This window comes from Corvus cornix, chromosome 14, assembly GCF_000738735.6.
Source record: "Corvus cornix cornix isolate S_Up_H32 chromosome 14, ASM73873v5, whole genome shotgun sequence".
Taxonomy (NCBI): domain Eukaryota; kingdom Metazoa; phylum Chordata; class Aves; order Passeriformes; family Corvidae; genus Corvus; species Corvus cornix.
Genome location: NC_046344.1, coordinates 13756832 through 13772186, shown reverse-complemented (window position 1 = coordinate 13772186; position 15355 = coordinate 13756832). Strand labels below are relative to the sequence as shown.

Below are 15355 nucleotides of genomic sequence, written 5' to 3'. Positions count from 1 at the left end.
TCAAATGGCCAAGGAAAGATGGACAACAGCCTGTAATGCAGCAAAATGGCTTTTCTGGGCAGACGGTGCCCCACCCTGGAGAACATCCCCTTGGGACTGGCTGCAGGGGCAGCACTGCAGTGTCCATTGCTTTGTTAGGAGGAGAAAGGAGCACTTCTGGTGAGTGGGTTCAGCCTTGCAACAAATAAGGTGGGGGTTTTTTGTCCTCTCATAAATACCTTAAGAGACCTGTTTCTATTACCCAGACCTTGAGACACAGCTCCAACACCCAACTCCTGGTGCGTGGAGAAGTAGACCAGCACCTGCAATTTCTAAGCATCTCCACTGCTTTAAGGAGCAGAAAACCTACTTTTTAACCAAGACCAATAAAAATCCTGGTTAGAGGGTGTCTTTCAGCACTAGATCACAGAGATAAAAAGGCCTCTATAAGGGTTATCAGGCCATATCCATTTCTGAAGGGGAAGAGCCCTCAAACCACGTGCCAGCATAAGTTCTCAAGGAAAAGGTTCAACCACTGTTTCCCTGACATGCTACAGCCTGTTTATGGAAGAGCTTCCTAGAGAAGCCACGACTTTGGGAATCCCATTGGGTGTTCCTTGACTCACCTGTAGCCTAAAGAGTCCATGGGGACAGGGGCCATGCCCAAGTTTTCACTGTAGTTTCGTGACTTTGTTGCATAGTTATGTGAATCTACATTCCAAGCAAAGCTGTTCTGCACTCGCTGTGTGGCCTCAGCCTCAATCTGCTCTTTTGGTTTCATCATGCTGTGGTGATGGATGTGGTGGTAGACATGTTTATGGTGGTATAAGTTAGCTGCATCCAGTTTCATTCCTGATTTTGTTGTGTGCTTGCCATGCCCTGGAGGAATTGTTCCTAGTGTCCCTGGCAGCTTTCCTAAGTGGCCACTTTCTGGGGACCGTGGCTTAGGAGAGTGACGGCCGGGTCCTGGAGATTGGCAGCCTGGAGTTTTCATCACACGCTGCACGTGCTCATCCAGGATGCTTTCGGGGTTTTCTTCGTGGGCATCTCTCATCTGCATCCCAGCACAGCCCATCTCAGCATAACGAGGAGCAAAGTGATGGAAGGCTTGGGCAGAAGGCATCTTGTGGCTCATGACCGATGGACCAGAAGAGATATCTGCATCCTCACCTTCTTCTTCCTGCAGGAAACACAGGAACAATCAGAGAATGACAGTGGAGTGGTGGAAGGGGTCCCTAGTCCCATCTTCTGCTTGCAGCAGGACTGCTGCTAACCCTTAGGTCAGGCCTGGTTCAGTCCAGTCAGATCTTTAAGATGATGGAGATCCACCACCCCTCTAGAGACCTGTCTCAGACTGATGGGAAATTCCTAATGCTCAAGCCAAGCCTGTGCAGTCTGGGTGCCATCGAGCAGAGCAGTTCAGGTCTCTGTATCTGCTTTTTGAGCCACCATTAGCACACACCACCCAAGGAGCTCTGCCAAGCAGCCCACACATCACAACCAGGCTTACAAACACAGCTGACAAGCCTAATGACTCAACTAGAGCAGGCAGAGCCTTACTCCAAGTACCTTGAAGGTGGTTCTGCAACAACCAGCAGCAGAAACATAACTTACCACAGTGTACCTTCAGCTTCCTACGTGCCTTTGGTAAGGCGCTGCTTCAAAGCCCATCAGATAAAGCCCAGAGCTACAGGATGTGCAGCAAATCAGTTCTGAGTCAGGTGAGACCAGGGAGGTTTTCTCACCCAAATGACTATTTCACAAGGTAAAGCCAAGAGAAGGCTTGTAACACAAGGGAGCAAGTGAAGGTCGACAGCTGCATCAATGGTTTTGGAAATCAAACATTGATTTCTCCCGGGCATGCTAAGGCTGGAGTGAAACACTTCGTGCAGATAAAGAAAGGGATTGGAACTAACTGCTTGTTCTTGCAGTTCACACTGGTCTAGGACATGCTGTTAGTGACTCTTAAGTCCTTGCCAGGAAGAATTAAACTCCTCCATGCTGACAGCCACAGTTTTGATGCTGACGAACTACTTTACGCTCCAACATAAACTCAGATATTTATGAAGTTTCTTTATTGGAAGTCAGGATTCCTATTTGTTTTAATTACATAAGCAGGATTCCAGTGAGTCCTTTAATACCACTCTTTTCCTCCTTTGGCACAGTAAAGAAATCAGTTGCAGCACAGGGTATCTCTGCCCTGCCAGATACATGCATCTACTGGAAAACACTGCCTTCCATTGGCTTTGCCTGTCAGATGCCATCATCCATCACTTGCTAACCAGCTTCAAAGTTTCAGCTGCCAACCACACAGCAAGAAAGCAAATAACAGACTTCCTCCCAGTGTCACACCTTGGGGTTCAGGCCTGAAGCACGGACAATGCCAGGCTTTCAAAGTGCCACAGGCGTGGGTGCTGTAACCCTAGGGGTGTGACATGATGCTGATGTCTGGAGGGGACACAGCACTTTCTAACATATCACTTTGAAGAGCTTCAGAGGCACCCTTCATCTACAGCCACACGCCACAGCTCACCAGCCACCAGCCCTGGGCACTGAGCTCAGGGATAAGGAACAGTGAGGGATATGCTGACTACGTCCCTGCCACTGAGGAGACCATTTATTAGCATTTTGTGATACCCAGTGATACCCTCAGCACTTGGGATGCTTTTGGAGCTGGTATCTCACAGGTTTAAACACCAGCTGATGTGCAGGGCAGGATCTGACCCTGGCACAGATCCCTGAGGAATGGCAGCATGTCCTTCCTGCTCAGCCCAGAGCTCTGGCAGTGCTGTCACACCTAAGCAAAGTGGCATGAGAGTGAGAACCCAGGCTGGTCCACCCAAATGGGTGCCTGGGATTTGGGAAATCCTCCGGCTGCCTAGAACCCCATTTTGCAGGTAATGTGGACTTTTGCTTCAAGACCGAGATCAGGATAGGCTAAGGGGAGAAAAGGCTCTCTCAGTTCATGTTGGCTCAGCTCATCTGTGTCACTGAGCAGATCTGGACCCCAAGCAGGACCACAGGCAGGAGCAGTTGCTGCTGGGGTGGGTCCACGGGGACCTGCCTTACCACCCCCAGTACTGGCCTGAGCCTCACATCAGGTAGGAACACCCCAACAGTGAGACAACAGCAGGGAATGAAGGATTTGGGGTGCTTATCCCAAGCTGTTGTCTCCCCTTGAGCAGGGCAAAGGTTTGAGTCAAGGTTGCAGGAACCAACTCTGCTGAATCTTTTCACTGTGCTCAGTCTGCAGTGAAAAAAACAACATACGTGGTGTGGGCTCTGGAGCCGTGTTTTGGGACCTCGCTGTGGTGAGCTGGGCAAGGCCTGGAAATGAGCCTGGTGGAGATTTGGGCATAGCTTGGCAGTGAGCTGGGCAAGGCCTGGAAAGGAGCTGGGGAAAGTTTGGCAGGGAGCCGGGCACAGCCAGGCAGTGATGCTGGCACAGCCTGGCAGTGCTCTGGGCGGGCAGGTGACACTCTGGGCGGGCAGGGAGCCCCGGTGCCATCACCACTAGATGGTGCTTTGTTGACATAATACTGTCAGAAAGCTCTTCCACCGGCTCCCACAGGCAGCAGCAGCCAGAGATGCAGCTCCAACTTTGCTGACTGCTGAGCTATTTTTACTCTCCAGCAAGGCTGGGGGTGCCCTTCCCTTTGAATTAGGAGCTGAGAGCTGCACTGATGAGCCACAGGCAGGCGATACCTTGCTGCAAACCTCATTCTCTGCCTTCCTCCAGTCCCACCCATCAGGCTGCTGCTGGTTGGGAAGGGAGAACAGCTCTGCTAAGCACGAGTGCCTCTTCGATCGTCATGCAAATGATTTTCCTCTCTAGTCAGGCAATGTTTCACATTCAAACAGTGAGAATCTCAGTGGTGGCTTTGCTTCTCCCTGGCTTATTTTCCATTTGCTCAGTTCAGACAGAGTGATCTGTATGATCCAATACTGATCTCTGTGACCTGATACTGCAGATTCCATGGGTGGACACGAGGCTGAAGTGTCTCAAAAACTAATAAGGGAACATGCACATCCTCTAATCCTCTGCCACGTTTCTCAGAATAATTAATGAACTCAGCAATTGCTTTTTGGTAAAGCGGAAACCTGACAGTCTTTTCAGTAAAAGGCATTTGGCTTCAAATCAGATGCCACCTCTCGATGTTACTGCATGATGTGGCTTTGAAAGGGAACCTGCAGGCTGCTCGGTATGGGGGAGAAAAATTCTTTTCCCCTAGCTTTTGCAAAGTATTTCCAGCTTCTCTGTTAGGCTGGTAACTGCCCAGTGTGACTAACACTCCTGATTTTCCCTGTGCAGCTGTGCAGGGAGCCATGCAGACCTGGGAAGAGGTTACCCTGCAGTCCCGGTGTTCAGGTCACAGAAAAAGCCCTGTGATCTATCAGGATTCCAGTTCTCCCTCTTGCTGATACCAGCAGCTCCTGCACCTTAAGTGCTGACCTAAAAAAGCTACAATTGCTTACTCTGACATTTTCCTGAATGGCTAATGCCAGATGCCAGCCAGTCAACTAAATACATTCTGGAGACAGCAAAGAGGTTTAATATACAGCATTAGTGGGAGTCCTGGGCTTAAAAATAGATTAAGTCACACAAAAAAGTGTTTAAACAGACTTAAATATATTCTCTGGCACATAGGTATTTGCTGATTTTATGGTATTGCTACTGGCAGCTTCTTCAAGGAGGCAGAGGGCTGGGATAATGTAATTTGGTCCAGGTGGGGGCTGCAATGGAGCCATAGCAAGAGGAGGAAGAAGAGTGTTCTAGGACTGTGTTAGCAGAAGATGCTGCTGATTACACTGTCTTTGCCTAGAAAGCAATAGTCACCAAACAGGAAAACAGTGCAATTCCAGAAGAACAGGAATCTAATCCCAAAATAGCACCTGGCTGGCCTTTTCTGGCTGGATGCAGAGGTGTAGGGAGTTTGCTGGAAAACACCTGGAGCTGGAGGGGACCTTGCAGATCTTTCTGCCTTCCTCAGTTCTCTGCATTTGAAATGCAGACGCAGTTTAAAGCCAACACTAAAACCTACAGTTTTTTCCTGTTTAGGGAGCTACTAGATGAGCATTTTAAAATACTCCATTGGGGCTGAAGGTTCTTTCCTGGGGCCCCAGAAGCTCAACTTCCCTGAAAGCACAGAGCCAGCAGAGCCAGGCACCAACACCTCTGCTTTAAGGGAGGGCTGCAGGTTACAGAGCCCAGAGCCTTCACCTGAGGGCCACAGCAGCTAATAGTGCAGATCCCCAAAACTTTGGCACACAGGCCTGTAGCTACACTGAACTAGTGATGTTCAGTAACACCGGTGTCCTCTGGGATCTCTCCTCTATCCCTACCACAAGATGTGCAGGTACCCATGAGATGCAGCGTCTCAGAAGAAAAGCTATGGTGTGAATACTGCTGAACAGGGGTCTCACACAGGTAATAGCAGATGGACAGGATCTCACTCTCTCCCTCTTGGAGCTTGTTGTGGAGCTAAAGGCCTTGCACATCTCCCACGGTTCATCTAACAAATCCTCAGGCTCTGAGGGGCCCCAGCAGTACCATGGCTCACAGCACTCAGTGCCAATGGCTAGGTATCCCAGTGGAGTCAGTGTGTTCATCTGCCCAGGAGAGGGTTTTTCAATGCCACACCTGACCACTTCCAAAATTTCTAGGGTGTGCTAGGCACTGATGGGCAGAACCCTTTTGGTTGTGGTAGAAATGGCCTGATGGCAGACACAAACACCCCCAAGCACAACATCACCTGTCATCTGGTTACCATTTATGGGGGAAATAGGGATCACACAAAACCTCCTACGGGAAGGTGAACCCCTCTTACACAGTCCCTAGGGATTGCTCACAAAATCAGGAGAGCCAGGGTGCCAAAGAAGGTGATGCAGAGCATCCACAGCCCCTGAGTGATGGCAGAAGTGGGCACTGCCGTGCCATGGCTGGTATCTTCCACAGGGAGGGAGCACAGGAGCTCACAGAGCCCTGCATGGATGGGGGAACAGCATCGTGGAAGCTCTGGGGGTTCCAGGAGCCTCCAGGAGCCCTGTGCCAGTGATGACCACGGCAGCAGAGCATGGAACTGGCCACCCCAGTTGCTTCCACAGCAGCTGGAAGCTCCCTGTGGTACAGGGTAAGCTGAGTCCCAGGCTGGCAGAGGAGGTAAGAATGTCACTGACCGCTCGAACGCGTTTAAGGCGCTCCTCTAACTTCTCCTCTGCTTCACGTTCCTTCTGTACTTCCTCCAAACGGTTGATCAGCTCTGCAGCAAACTTCTCTGGTTCCACGTGGATATCCTTTGGCATTCGGTAGGTACGCTGCAGGGAGAACACAGCACGGCTTAGCAAAGGATGCATTAAAATCCCACGTTTCTTTGGGAGCCTTTGATAACTGGAAATGCCAGTTGTTCCGGTGGGAGCTGGGGGAGGACAGGCAGGCAGGCACTCAGGTGCAGCCCAAGACCTGGGGGCTGGAAGCTGAGCCACCACCTCCACAAGTTCCTCAGCTGGCACCAGCTCCACACACCACCCCACCTAAGGGAAAGGTTTCAAAAAGCTCTTTCGGCACCAAATTCCACTCAGGGATGGAAGTGTGTGCTTTTCTCCCAATGGACACACGGTCAACAGGCATATCCTGGTCTCAAAGGGTGGCAAAATGACGTACAGACCTTTCAACCCTCCAACCCCCTGTTTATAGCAGTTATGCTTTCAGTTTAGTAGAAGGGAGGACTCTGGTGCACACTTACTCAGCTTATCCCAGGAGGATCGGTGTATGCCAGTCAATCTCTGCAAATCTAGCCCACAGCCACAAAGGTCCCAATTCCCACAAAGCATCCTCTCTTGGTGGAAGATCCTACAGGATTGCATCTCAGCTCTTCAGAGCCGTCAAAGATTCCCTGCTTGCTTTATCAATACAGCACTCTTACAAGCACAGAGGTGCCATTTTTCTGCCTGCTCTGGGTGAATAAATGAATATTTATGGCAGTTCAAGGACATTCTTGATTCCTTATGCTGTTACTTCGTCCCTAAATTCCTGGGTTCTAGGATAAGAAGTTTGTGTAGTGAAGTATGAAGCTATCAGCTGCTGTATTTTCCCCCTCATTTTTATCCTTTCTGTATTATTTTTTTAAATAGTAGAAAAAGTAAAATGACACAGCAGAGATAAAAATTTAATTTGGAGGAAAAATAGTTGGAAAATTCAACAGCATAAAACTCTGCATTCCAATATTTCAATACTAACATGAGAGAAATATACACTCTATAGGACCAGAGATAAAATTAAATGTGAAGACGTGAGATAATTCATAGCAAAAGAACAAATGCAGCAGCAGAAGCAGACATCGAGTTTGAAAACTTTAAAGGAGGATGAGAGACCACCCGAATTTATCCCAGGCCAGACAGAAGATCAAAGCAGAACACTAAAATGCTGCTTTGCCTCAAAACCTGACAAAAGCATGCAAATCACATTGGCTTTTCTGTCTCTGCCAGCCAGAAGGCAGGGGAGAAAACCAGAGGCACTAAGAACCCACTGATGGCACTGAGAAGCTGAAGACTCTTTCATGACACCCCAGCTGGGTTGCAGAGGTCCCAGTTAAAGCACTGCTTGTTTTGTTTGCCAAGAGGGATGGGTCTTCCTGAGCCTGCCAGCAAATCTCAATCCCAGTGACCCATCTGAGCTGGGAACAGCCCCAACCAACCATTCCCGTCATCCTTGCAGCCAATGGAGAGGGCACAACATGTGTGAGGTGATGTCACCACCCTGGGATGACAATGTCTTTAGTGCCAACAGGACCTCCAGCCCTGCAAACCAGTGGCCTGTATCACAAGAAAAAAAACTGCAGAAAAAGATTTTCATTAACAAAAATGATGTTCAGTCTTGAAATACTGGCAGAGCGGCCGAAGTGGCATGTTTCACCTTTGTGTAGTCCAGAAATGGGCTCCAGATGTGCTCCAGGACAGGGGAAGATGTGGCAGAGCTGGTTCCTGCTCTGTTACTCCCTGAGGAGCTTCTCAGGATGTCTCCCTGTTCCCCTGCATAGCCCAGGGGAGCACTTCTAGCTAAGGGATCCTGCTTCCTTCAGAAACCCCAACCCCGTGACCATCACCATCCTTCCTTGTGAGACCACACCAGCAATTCCCAAGGAGGGAATTCTCTCACTTGCCTGACAAGTCCCAACCTGCTGGGTGACGTGTTCCCTCCCTCCTGCCACCTCAGGATGCCAACTCTCCCTGCGGTTGTTTATAGATGGCAGCACCAAGCCCTGCTCCGTTAGACACTTAATGAGCCTCATAAGAGGCAGCTGGGAGCTCAGCACTTACGGTCTTGGGTCTCCTCGGTGCAGCTACCACAGAAAAGCACAACTGGGAAAGAATTACCCTTTGTTTTCCTAGCCTTTGATGCAAGGCAGCATCCCAAACCAAAGTCTCTCCTGAGCCTGTGGCAGCAGTGGGTGCAAGGGCTGAAGTTTGCTAACTTGAGTGTCCAAGTCCTGTCACAATGAGGTGGTTCCTTGCAGGCCCAGCAATGGTAAGGATCTGAAGATATTTGGAATCATTGCTGTATCCAGGGAACTCAAAATAAGATGATTCTGGGTCTTTTACAACTAATACCTCAGCATGTTTATCCATGACCTCTCAAAGTCTGGAGGTGACTGAATCTCGACTACAGAAACTACAATAATCGAACCCAAGAATCTTTAGGATGAACTTGTTTCCCTCTCTCTTTGAAAAACTGTTGCATCTGCAAAACCCACTGCCCTGTCCTTGGAGCTTCCCACTCAGCACAATAGCTTGCAGAGGGCCTCAGCAGCCTGTTTGAGGGTGCGAGATGCAGTTCCCTCCGCAAGGGTCTCCCTGAGCATCTGAGATCAGTGCAACTGAAATAAACCCCACTTCACCCCATGGATACCAGCTGCACATGCCCTATGCTGTGCTGGTGGGTACCTGTAAGGGTAACTCAGAGAGCTGGTGAGCAGGATGATGCTCTGAACATCACCATGGCTCTGACTTTATTCCTAGCTCAAAGGATGAGCTACACAGACTTCCCCAAAACTAATAGTATTGCAGAATAATGAATGCAAATTCCCTGTGCTGAAACAATACAGATAACTGCTGAGGGCTCTCTCTGTCTCCCTAGACAGCAAACATGGATTGCACTGACCTGGTTCAAAAGGCTTAAGACAACAAAGTGTTTGAAGCCTTTATCAAATGATGGGCCTGACTTCAGAAGGAAGACGGGGGAAATACGCTCCATCAAAGACCAGCCAGGCTGAGCCTGTGCCCAGAGCAGGATCCTTCAGGGCTTCAGGATTTTGAACCAGCCCCCAGCTTCCCATGGGCATACAGAGTCCTGCCAAGGGAGCTGTAAATAAGCTGCTTATTGTTCTGAAATCAGAAGAGCTTTTGATCCAAGTAAAAGGTGCAGCACTCTCCAAGAGCTGGCTGGTTTTTGAGGATCCAGCCCTTCAATCTGGACCACAATGAGGTCTCTGGACATTCTACATCAACAATTCAGAAAGGAAGCGCTTCATTTTAAAGACCTGTTTATCTACAGCTGTTTTATCGAATGTTTTATTTAATGGCACTAGTTAGATAGGTCTGTCCAGAACCAAACCACGCTGAGTTGGAGAGGCTGTAGAGGACAACAGATGGGAGACTGAATGCCAGGTGGATTGGGAAAAACAGAAATTGCTTGAACTGGTCTAGATGGAGCAATCTTTCATTGTGACAGCTCTGAAGAAGGATTTATTGGGGTACCTATACTAGAACATTGTCCTTGACACATGAAGTGTCTGAAGCTCTGGTACCTTTGTGAAGAAGCAGCCTGCTAAAACATACACAAGCTCTCCAGCTGTTCTACTAGGCAGCTGCTCTAACGTTTTCCCCTTCTTTTCTTGGAGCTGATGGAGCAGGAATTCCATGGATTTTGCTCCATGAGGCAGATACAGCTCTTGGGTTTTGACGGATTTCACCTTCCCTGAGAAACAGAGGCATAAGGACCAAGCTACACATCAGAACACACTGGCATCCGAAATGTGAAAAGGCTGAAAGGGAAGAATCTCACTGCAGTTTGCAGGTTCCCCTTGGGAAGCATCAGCCTCAACTGCTCTGAGATGAAACAGGAAGTTTTTCAACATTATACTGGGTAGAGGTTCCCTAACCAGCTCCAGGGATCTGTGGTTTGGGCTGAACTGTTTCTGACAGATGTGACTGGGCCAAAGAATTCTGTGCTGATAAATCTCCCTCTTCTACAAGAGATTTGACGCCTCCATGATGCCTGAGGGGCTGTTGTTAGATCACAAGTCAGTCTTGGAAATGAAAGGAAGATGACAGGCTAGAGAAGCCAAGAGAGAAGAACTTCTGAACATCCATGTTTCTTAGATTAATGCATTCCTCTGTGACATAAATTTTTAACAGATAAATGGTATTTCCATACCAGAAACACTTGTGGCAGAGCTCACGGATAGCTGGATTTCAGCATCCACTTCAGCAGCATTCAGGGATTAGCAAGGAGTCCCGCTGTGGCAAGGCATTTGAGGAAAATGGCAGAAAACAGCCGATGGGAATTCCGAGCAGGTTCCCAACTCACAGGAGCAGAAAGCTCATTTAGCTGCAGTTATCCAGGCAGCACGAGGCCAGGCTCCCCCTGTGCACTCCTCACTTGTACAGCACAGCACAGCAGTCACTCGAAACCTTCTGTTCTACCCAGGAACACCACGAAAGCCACCCTGCAGCATCCTTGATTGTGGGGCAGGAAAGGAGAGCTCCTGCCCGATGTTCAGGCCACAGCAAGAACATCATAAAATGGCTTCTTTATGCAGTTAAACAAACCAACCAAGCACCAGGTCTAATGCTTGAGGTTGGATTTTTCTGAATTTGCTGTGGAAAAAGAGGATCTCCCATCCTCTCCTGGGAATGGATGAATGCCAGAGCCAGGTACAGCCCGGGATGCTCTGGGCTTTCTCCCTTGCTTTGGGAACTTGCTTGCTCTTTCCTTCCTTAGCGCTCCAAGACTCTGCTCAAATCCAAGAGAGAGATGGAAAACCACATGAAAGCAACACTCACTCTCTGTGTAATGTGTTCCTGCCAGAGGCACAAACCAGAGGTCTCACTGCTTGCTGGAGATCCTCCCCCACTGCATTCCTGGGCAGAGCGCCACTTCACAGAACACAACTTTTCCAAACTTAAGAGCACTGGTGACTGGGGAAGTGTGGAAGATGTGAGCTGCTAAGTGTGGAAGATACAGATCAGGGCCATCCACACAATGTGTCCTGCTGCTGAGCAGGGCGTCCCACATAGCCAGCACACGCTGTCACTACTTGGAGGCAGCACAGCTGCTGGGACCAGCGGGCAGCCTCCTCCGAACATATAATCACTGCAGTTTATAGCTTCTGGACCTAACTACAAGTGCTGCTATTAAAAGCAATATAAGTCCTTTCAGAATTTTGCATAATAGCCCCATAACTCACTTGTCAGGGAATGGGAAGGTCTGTAAAGGACTTCTGAAATGACTTTCGGAAGTAGGAGGTTCCCTATTATCAGTAGGAAAACATGCTGTGCATTCTGCAGGCGCTATCAGCATGGACTCTGGCTATGTCAGAGATAGGAGTCCATAAAGACCTTCACTCAAAGGTTGTGATTTCATCACTGCCACACGTTTGGAAGCAGCTAACCCCAGGTCCAGCCTGACTTAGCCACGGGCTGCGGGATAGCCCAAGCACTGGCTTCAGAAGGCAACGTTTCAAGAAACATTTGCATGGCTCCTTGCTAATTTGAGCTGTTTAATTCAAAGAGTGTGCAGTTAGAGCTGAATTTTAAAGAGTAACTTTATAACATTTCACACTGGTGTTGTCAAAACACATTGTCTAATTACCTTCTCCTTTCTTGGCTGATTGATAAGCAAGGGCAGAGCAGTGCCTCTCTGAAGTCGATGCCAATTCTGTGTCAGTAATTGGCTGGCAGGAGGTGCCAGAGTGTCTGAACTAAACTTTTATTCCCTGGAGAAAGACTAGAACTAACTCAACTTCTCAGTCCTCCACTCCCATACAAATATGTGTCAAGATGCCTTTTTCCTTGGGACTTAAAATTACAGTGCAGAACCTAATGGGAACAGTGGATGTTTCACAAAAAAATCCTTGTGAAGCATCTGTGTGTAGTTTAGGAGGAATATGTAATTCTAAAAGACTGTGTAGGTAAGTAGGATAATATAAAAATTTATAAGCAGCAGGTGGGCAATTTAAACCTTGTTTTTTACCCCATTTTTAAAACTGGTTTCCAAAAAGGTCGATAAAATTTAATGCTAAGTAAAACTAATTAGCCTGCAAGGAACTGCTGCTGGAATGACACTTATTCAGTTCAACAAAAGAAATGTTTGGCAGATGGAAGTTCGTTAAAGTAGAGCTCACTATACATATTTAATGCTCCATACTCTGAGTTTATAACCTGCAGTTCATTGAGGCATTGCTAGTGCACACCATCCAACAGAAAGCCACTATTATTTTTATCCAAAAGGTAAAGCTACTGACAAGCTTTGAAGTTGGAGAATATTCAGTCAGTAGTTCACACTGTTGGGGAACAGCAACAACAATAACAACAAAAAATAAAGGCCAAGCTTTCAAACTTCAACTCTAACAAAGCCATGCTTACAGTAAAAATGGCATCAAGTGAAATAAAAAGGCACCCAGCCAGCCTTTTCAACAGCAACCACACTGTGAAAGCAACTGTGTGAAAAGAGAGGTGACTGAGCAAGGATGGCTATGAGCGTCCGCAGCCAGGGCTTTTATTGTCAACCCAGTGATCAAAGCACAGGAGACCCTCTTAAATCTAAGGAAAATAATCTAATTTAAAAGGCAAAACAAAGAGTGTGGTTTTGGTGTGGGTTTTTTACTTTTAAATCAGATTAAAACAAGGGTGTATTTCTGCTGGTATTGTGCTGCTTTGAGCAGGCAGGATGGGAACAGCTGCGTCAAGTTTGAAGGCACTTCTGGAAAAAGCAGATGGAAGCTTTTTCTTTCCCTATTTGATTTGTGCTGGCGTCCAGCTGTCCAAAGGAGAAAGAAGCACCTTTATTCCCTACTAGATATTAAATGTCACCTGTAACTTCTCACAAAAAGAAAACAATAATAAGCAGAGCTGCAGATGGTGATGCAGAGCCCTAGCAGTTGTGCTCATCTTCCAAAGGCTGTTTGATCACCTGGAGCAACCAAGGAGACAGTGCCAGATAAATGAAATACTCCTGCACCATTTTTTTTCTCCTGCCTCGTGTCCCCGGGTGAGCTTTGCTGAGTCCTTGAGAACAGGTTACAGCTCTTCTGGCTGCTCAGTGCAGAAATACTGCTGGGGACCATTGCACTTCTCCCCAGCTGACCTTGGCTGAGAGCTACATCAGCCTCCATGTCCAACAGCCTCCTACACCTTCCACAAACACCTCCAGCTCACCTGAGGGCATGGAACTGCTTGCAGATAAATGCCAGCCGGTGCTTCCATTCTCATCCAGGAGAAACAATCAGCTACTGACTGAATGGTTAAGAAAAATCCTGTGCTTTGGGCAGCCCTGGATGGTGAGTTTGGCAGAAGGCTCCAAGCCTTTTCTTAGCACAATGTATGTCATCTTAAAGCATCCCCAAGTGAATACAGCACTAAGGGGGATTAAACTCGAGCACAAGCAGAGCAACTGTCTGCTAGAGATCTCACATATTTTGCATATTTACCCCTGGGAAGGAGATAGTGCTACTTACAGGAATGTGAGGTAGTGGCACGCGTCCATTTGCTTTGGCACTTTCTTGCATCTCTCTGCGATGCTGCTTTCGGAGTCTGTACGGTGGGATCCCATCTCTGTCGGAATAAAACAACAACATGCCCTGCTTTAGTGCCTTTCTCTGACACATTATGTTCATTTAAGTCTTGCTGACACAGCATGGCCGGTAAGAAACCCCTTCATGTTTGCATGCCCAGAGTAAGAGGGACCCATGTGGGGAACGATGCTCACGCAGGTCCCTGAATCAAAGAAAGCTCTGGCATGGGGGGCCAGGAGGACTTACACAGCATCCACTGGGAGCAGAGTGAGGTAGGGCTCCTGCGACTGCTGCCCAAGGCAGAGGGCAGGGAGAAGGACTTGGACTGCATCCTGGTACCTTTTATAGTTGGTTGCTTTCTATAAAGAGCCTGTAATGTACACATTAAACCACAGGGCAGGCTAAGAGAGGGGGGAGAAGGAGGAGTGGGAGCTCAGTGAGCATCTGCTCCAAGGGGAACTTGGTCAGGGAACAAGGTATATATTTTTAAGAGAGCAAGACAGCTGCTCAAATGGCTTATCAAAGCAAGGGGGTATAAACCCCACTGCTCCCAAGGCGATCTCTAGCTCAATCTGAAATTATGGGCTTGATACTGGGGTCACTGGAGGGAAGAACCAGCCCCCTCCCCAGGGGAGGCTGGACAAGGTTAGGAAGGGATGTCACAGGCAGTCACAACCAAGGGAACCAGCACTGCTTGGCTTTGTGCCTGTGCTGAAAGAGGTGGTGACAGAGGTCTCTGCAAAGGAAAGAGACAGTGGTGGCCACAATCCTTGGTTCTGACAGACCAGGAGTTGGATCCACGGCTCTGCCATGAGCCTGGGTACACAGGAGTCAGTGGGTCAGAGGCACCAGTCTCTGCTAAGCACCCCAAATGGCAAAGCATCACTGCCTAAGTGTGACTCCAGGCAAAGAAAGGAAATGCATTTTTGTTCTCAGCATTGCCACCACCCTACTCACACCCAAGGGACCAGGAGAAGGTGGGTGAGTGGAGCCCAGTTATGAAAGGACGCAGACCCATCTCCTGTTTACCTTGGGTTCTTTGGGGAAAATCAACGAATGCAAAACCAAATGCCAGCCTGGAGCTTGGCAATTTGGAGCTTTTTCATTTCACACATTTCCCTGATTCAGTAGAGGTAACTGCTTGGGAGGGCCATGCAATACCACAGAGGTGGGTAGAAATGAATGGAGGGATTTAGTTTGTCCCAACTACCACATAACTTCCAGGCACATCTTCTACCAACCCCGCACCCCTCAGCTGTGAAAAAGAGCCAGTCCTGACACATCTCACAACATGAGATGTTTGCACAGGCCAAATGTCCTTAGCACCTATCCCTCTCCCCAGATGCTTCTCCAGAACATAAACCAAACTGTTTCATCCACAGATTTTTAAAGTCAAGGTGCCATTTGGCAAGAGAAACACAGTTTATTGTGGTGTTTTGCCTGCAAACCTCCCGAGTCTCAAGCACCAGCCTGTGTGAGGATGGCGACCATCAGCTTTCATTCCCGTTCCCATCATGCTGGCTGCCCTGCTGGCTCCCTGGAAATGCAGGTGCGGGCAGAATCGCCACCAACCTACATCAGAAGAA

At 48.4% G+C, this 15355-nt stretch overlaps 1 protein-coding gene across 2 annotated transcripts in view; it reads right to left on the bottom strand.

Moving 5' to 3' along the window:
* Positions 1–15355, bottom strand: part of AXIN1 (axin 1) — a 71733-nt gene that overhangs the window by 10628 nt on the left and 45750 nt on the right. For both annotated transcript variants that reach the window (XM_039560414.1, XM_039560413.1), the window contains exons 4-6: positions 13713–13809; positions 6157–6294; positions 606–1159 (exon numbers count right to left, since the gene is read on the bottom strand). In XM_039560414.1, the coding sequence (XP_039416348.1) occupies positions 606–1159; positions 6157–6294; positions 13713–13809 (789 nt within the window). The remainder of the gene's footprint in view (positions 1–605; positions 1160–6156; positions 6295–13712; positions 13810–15355) is intronic.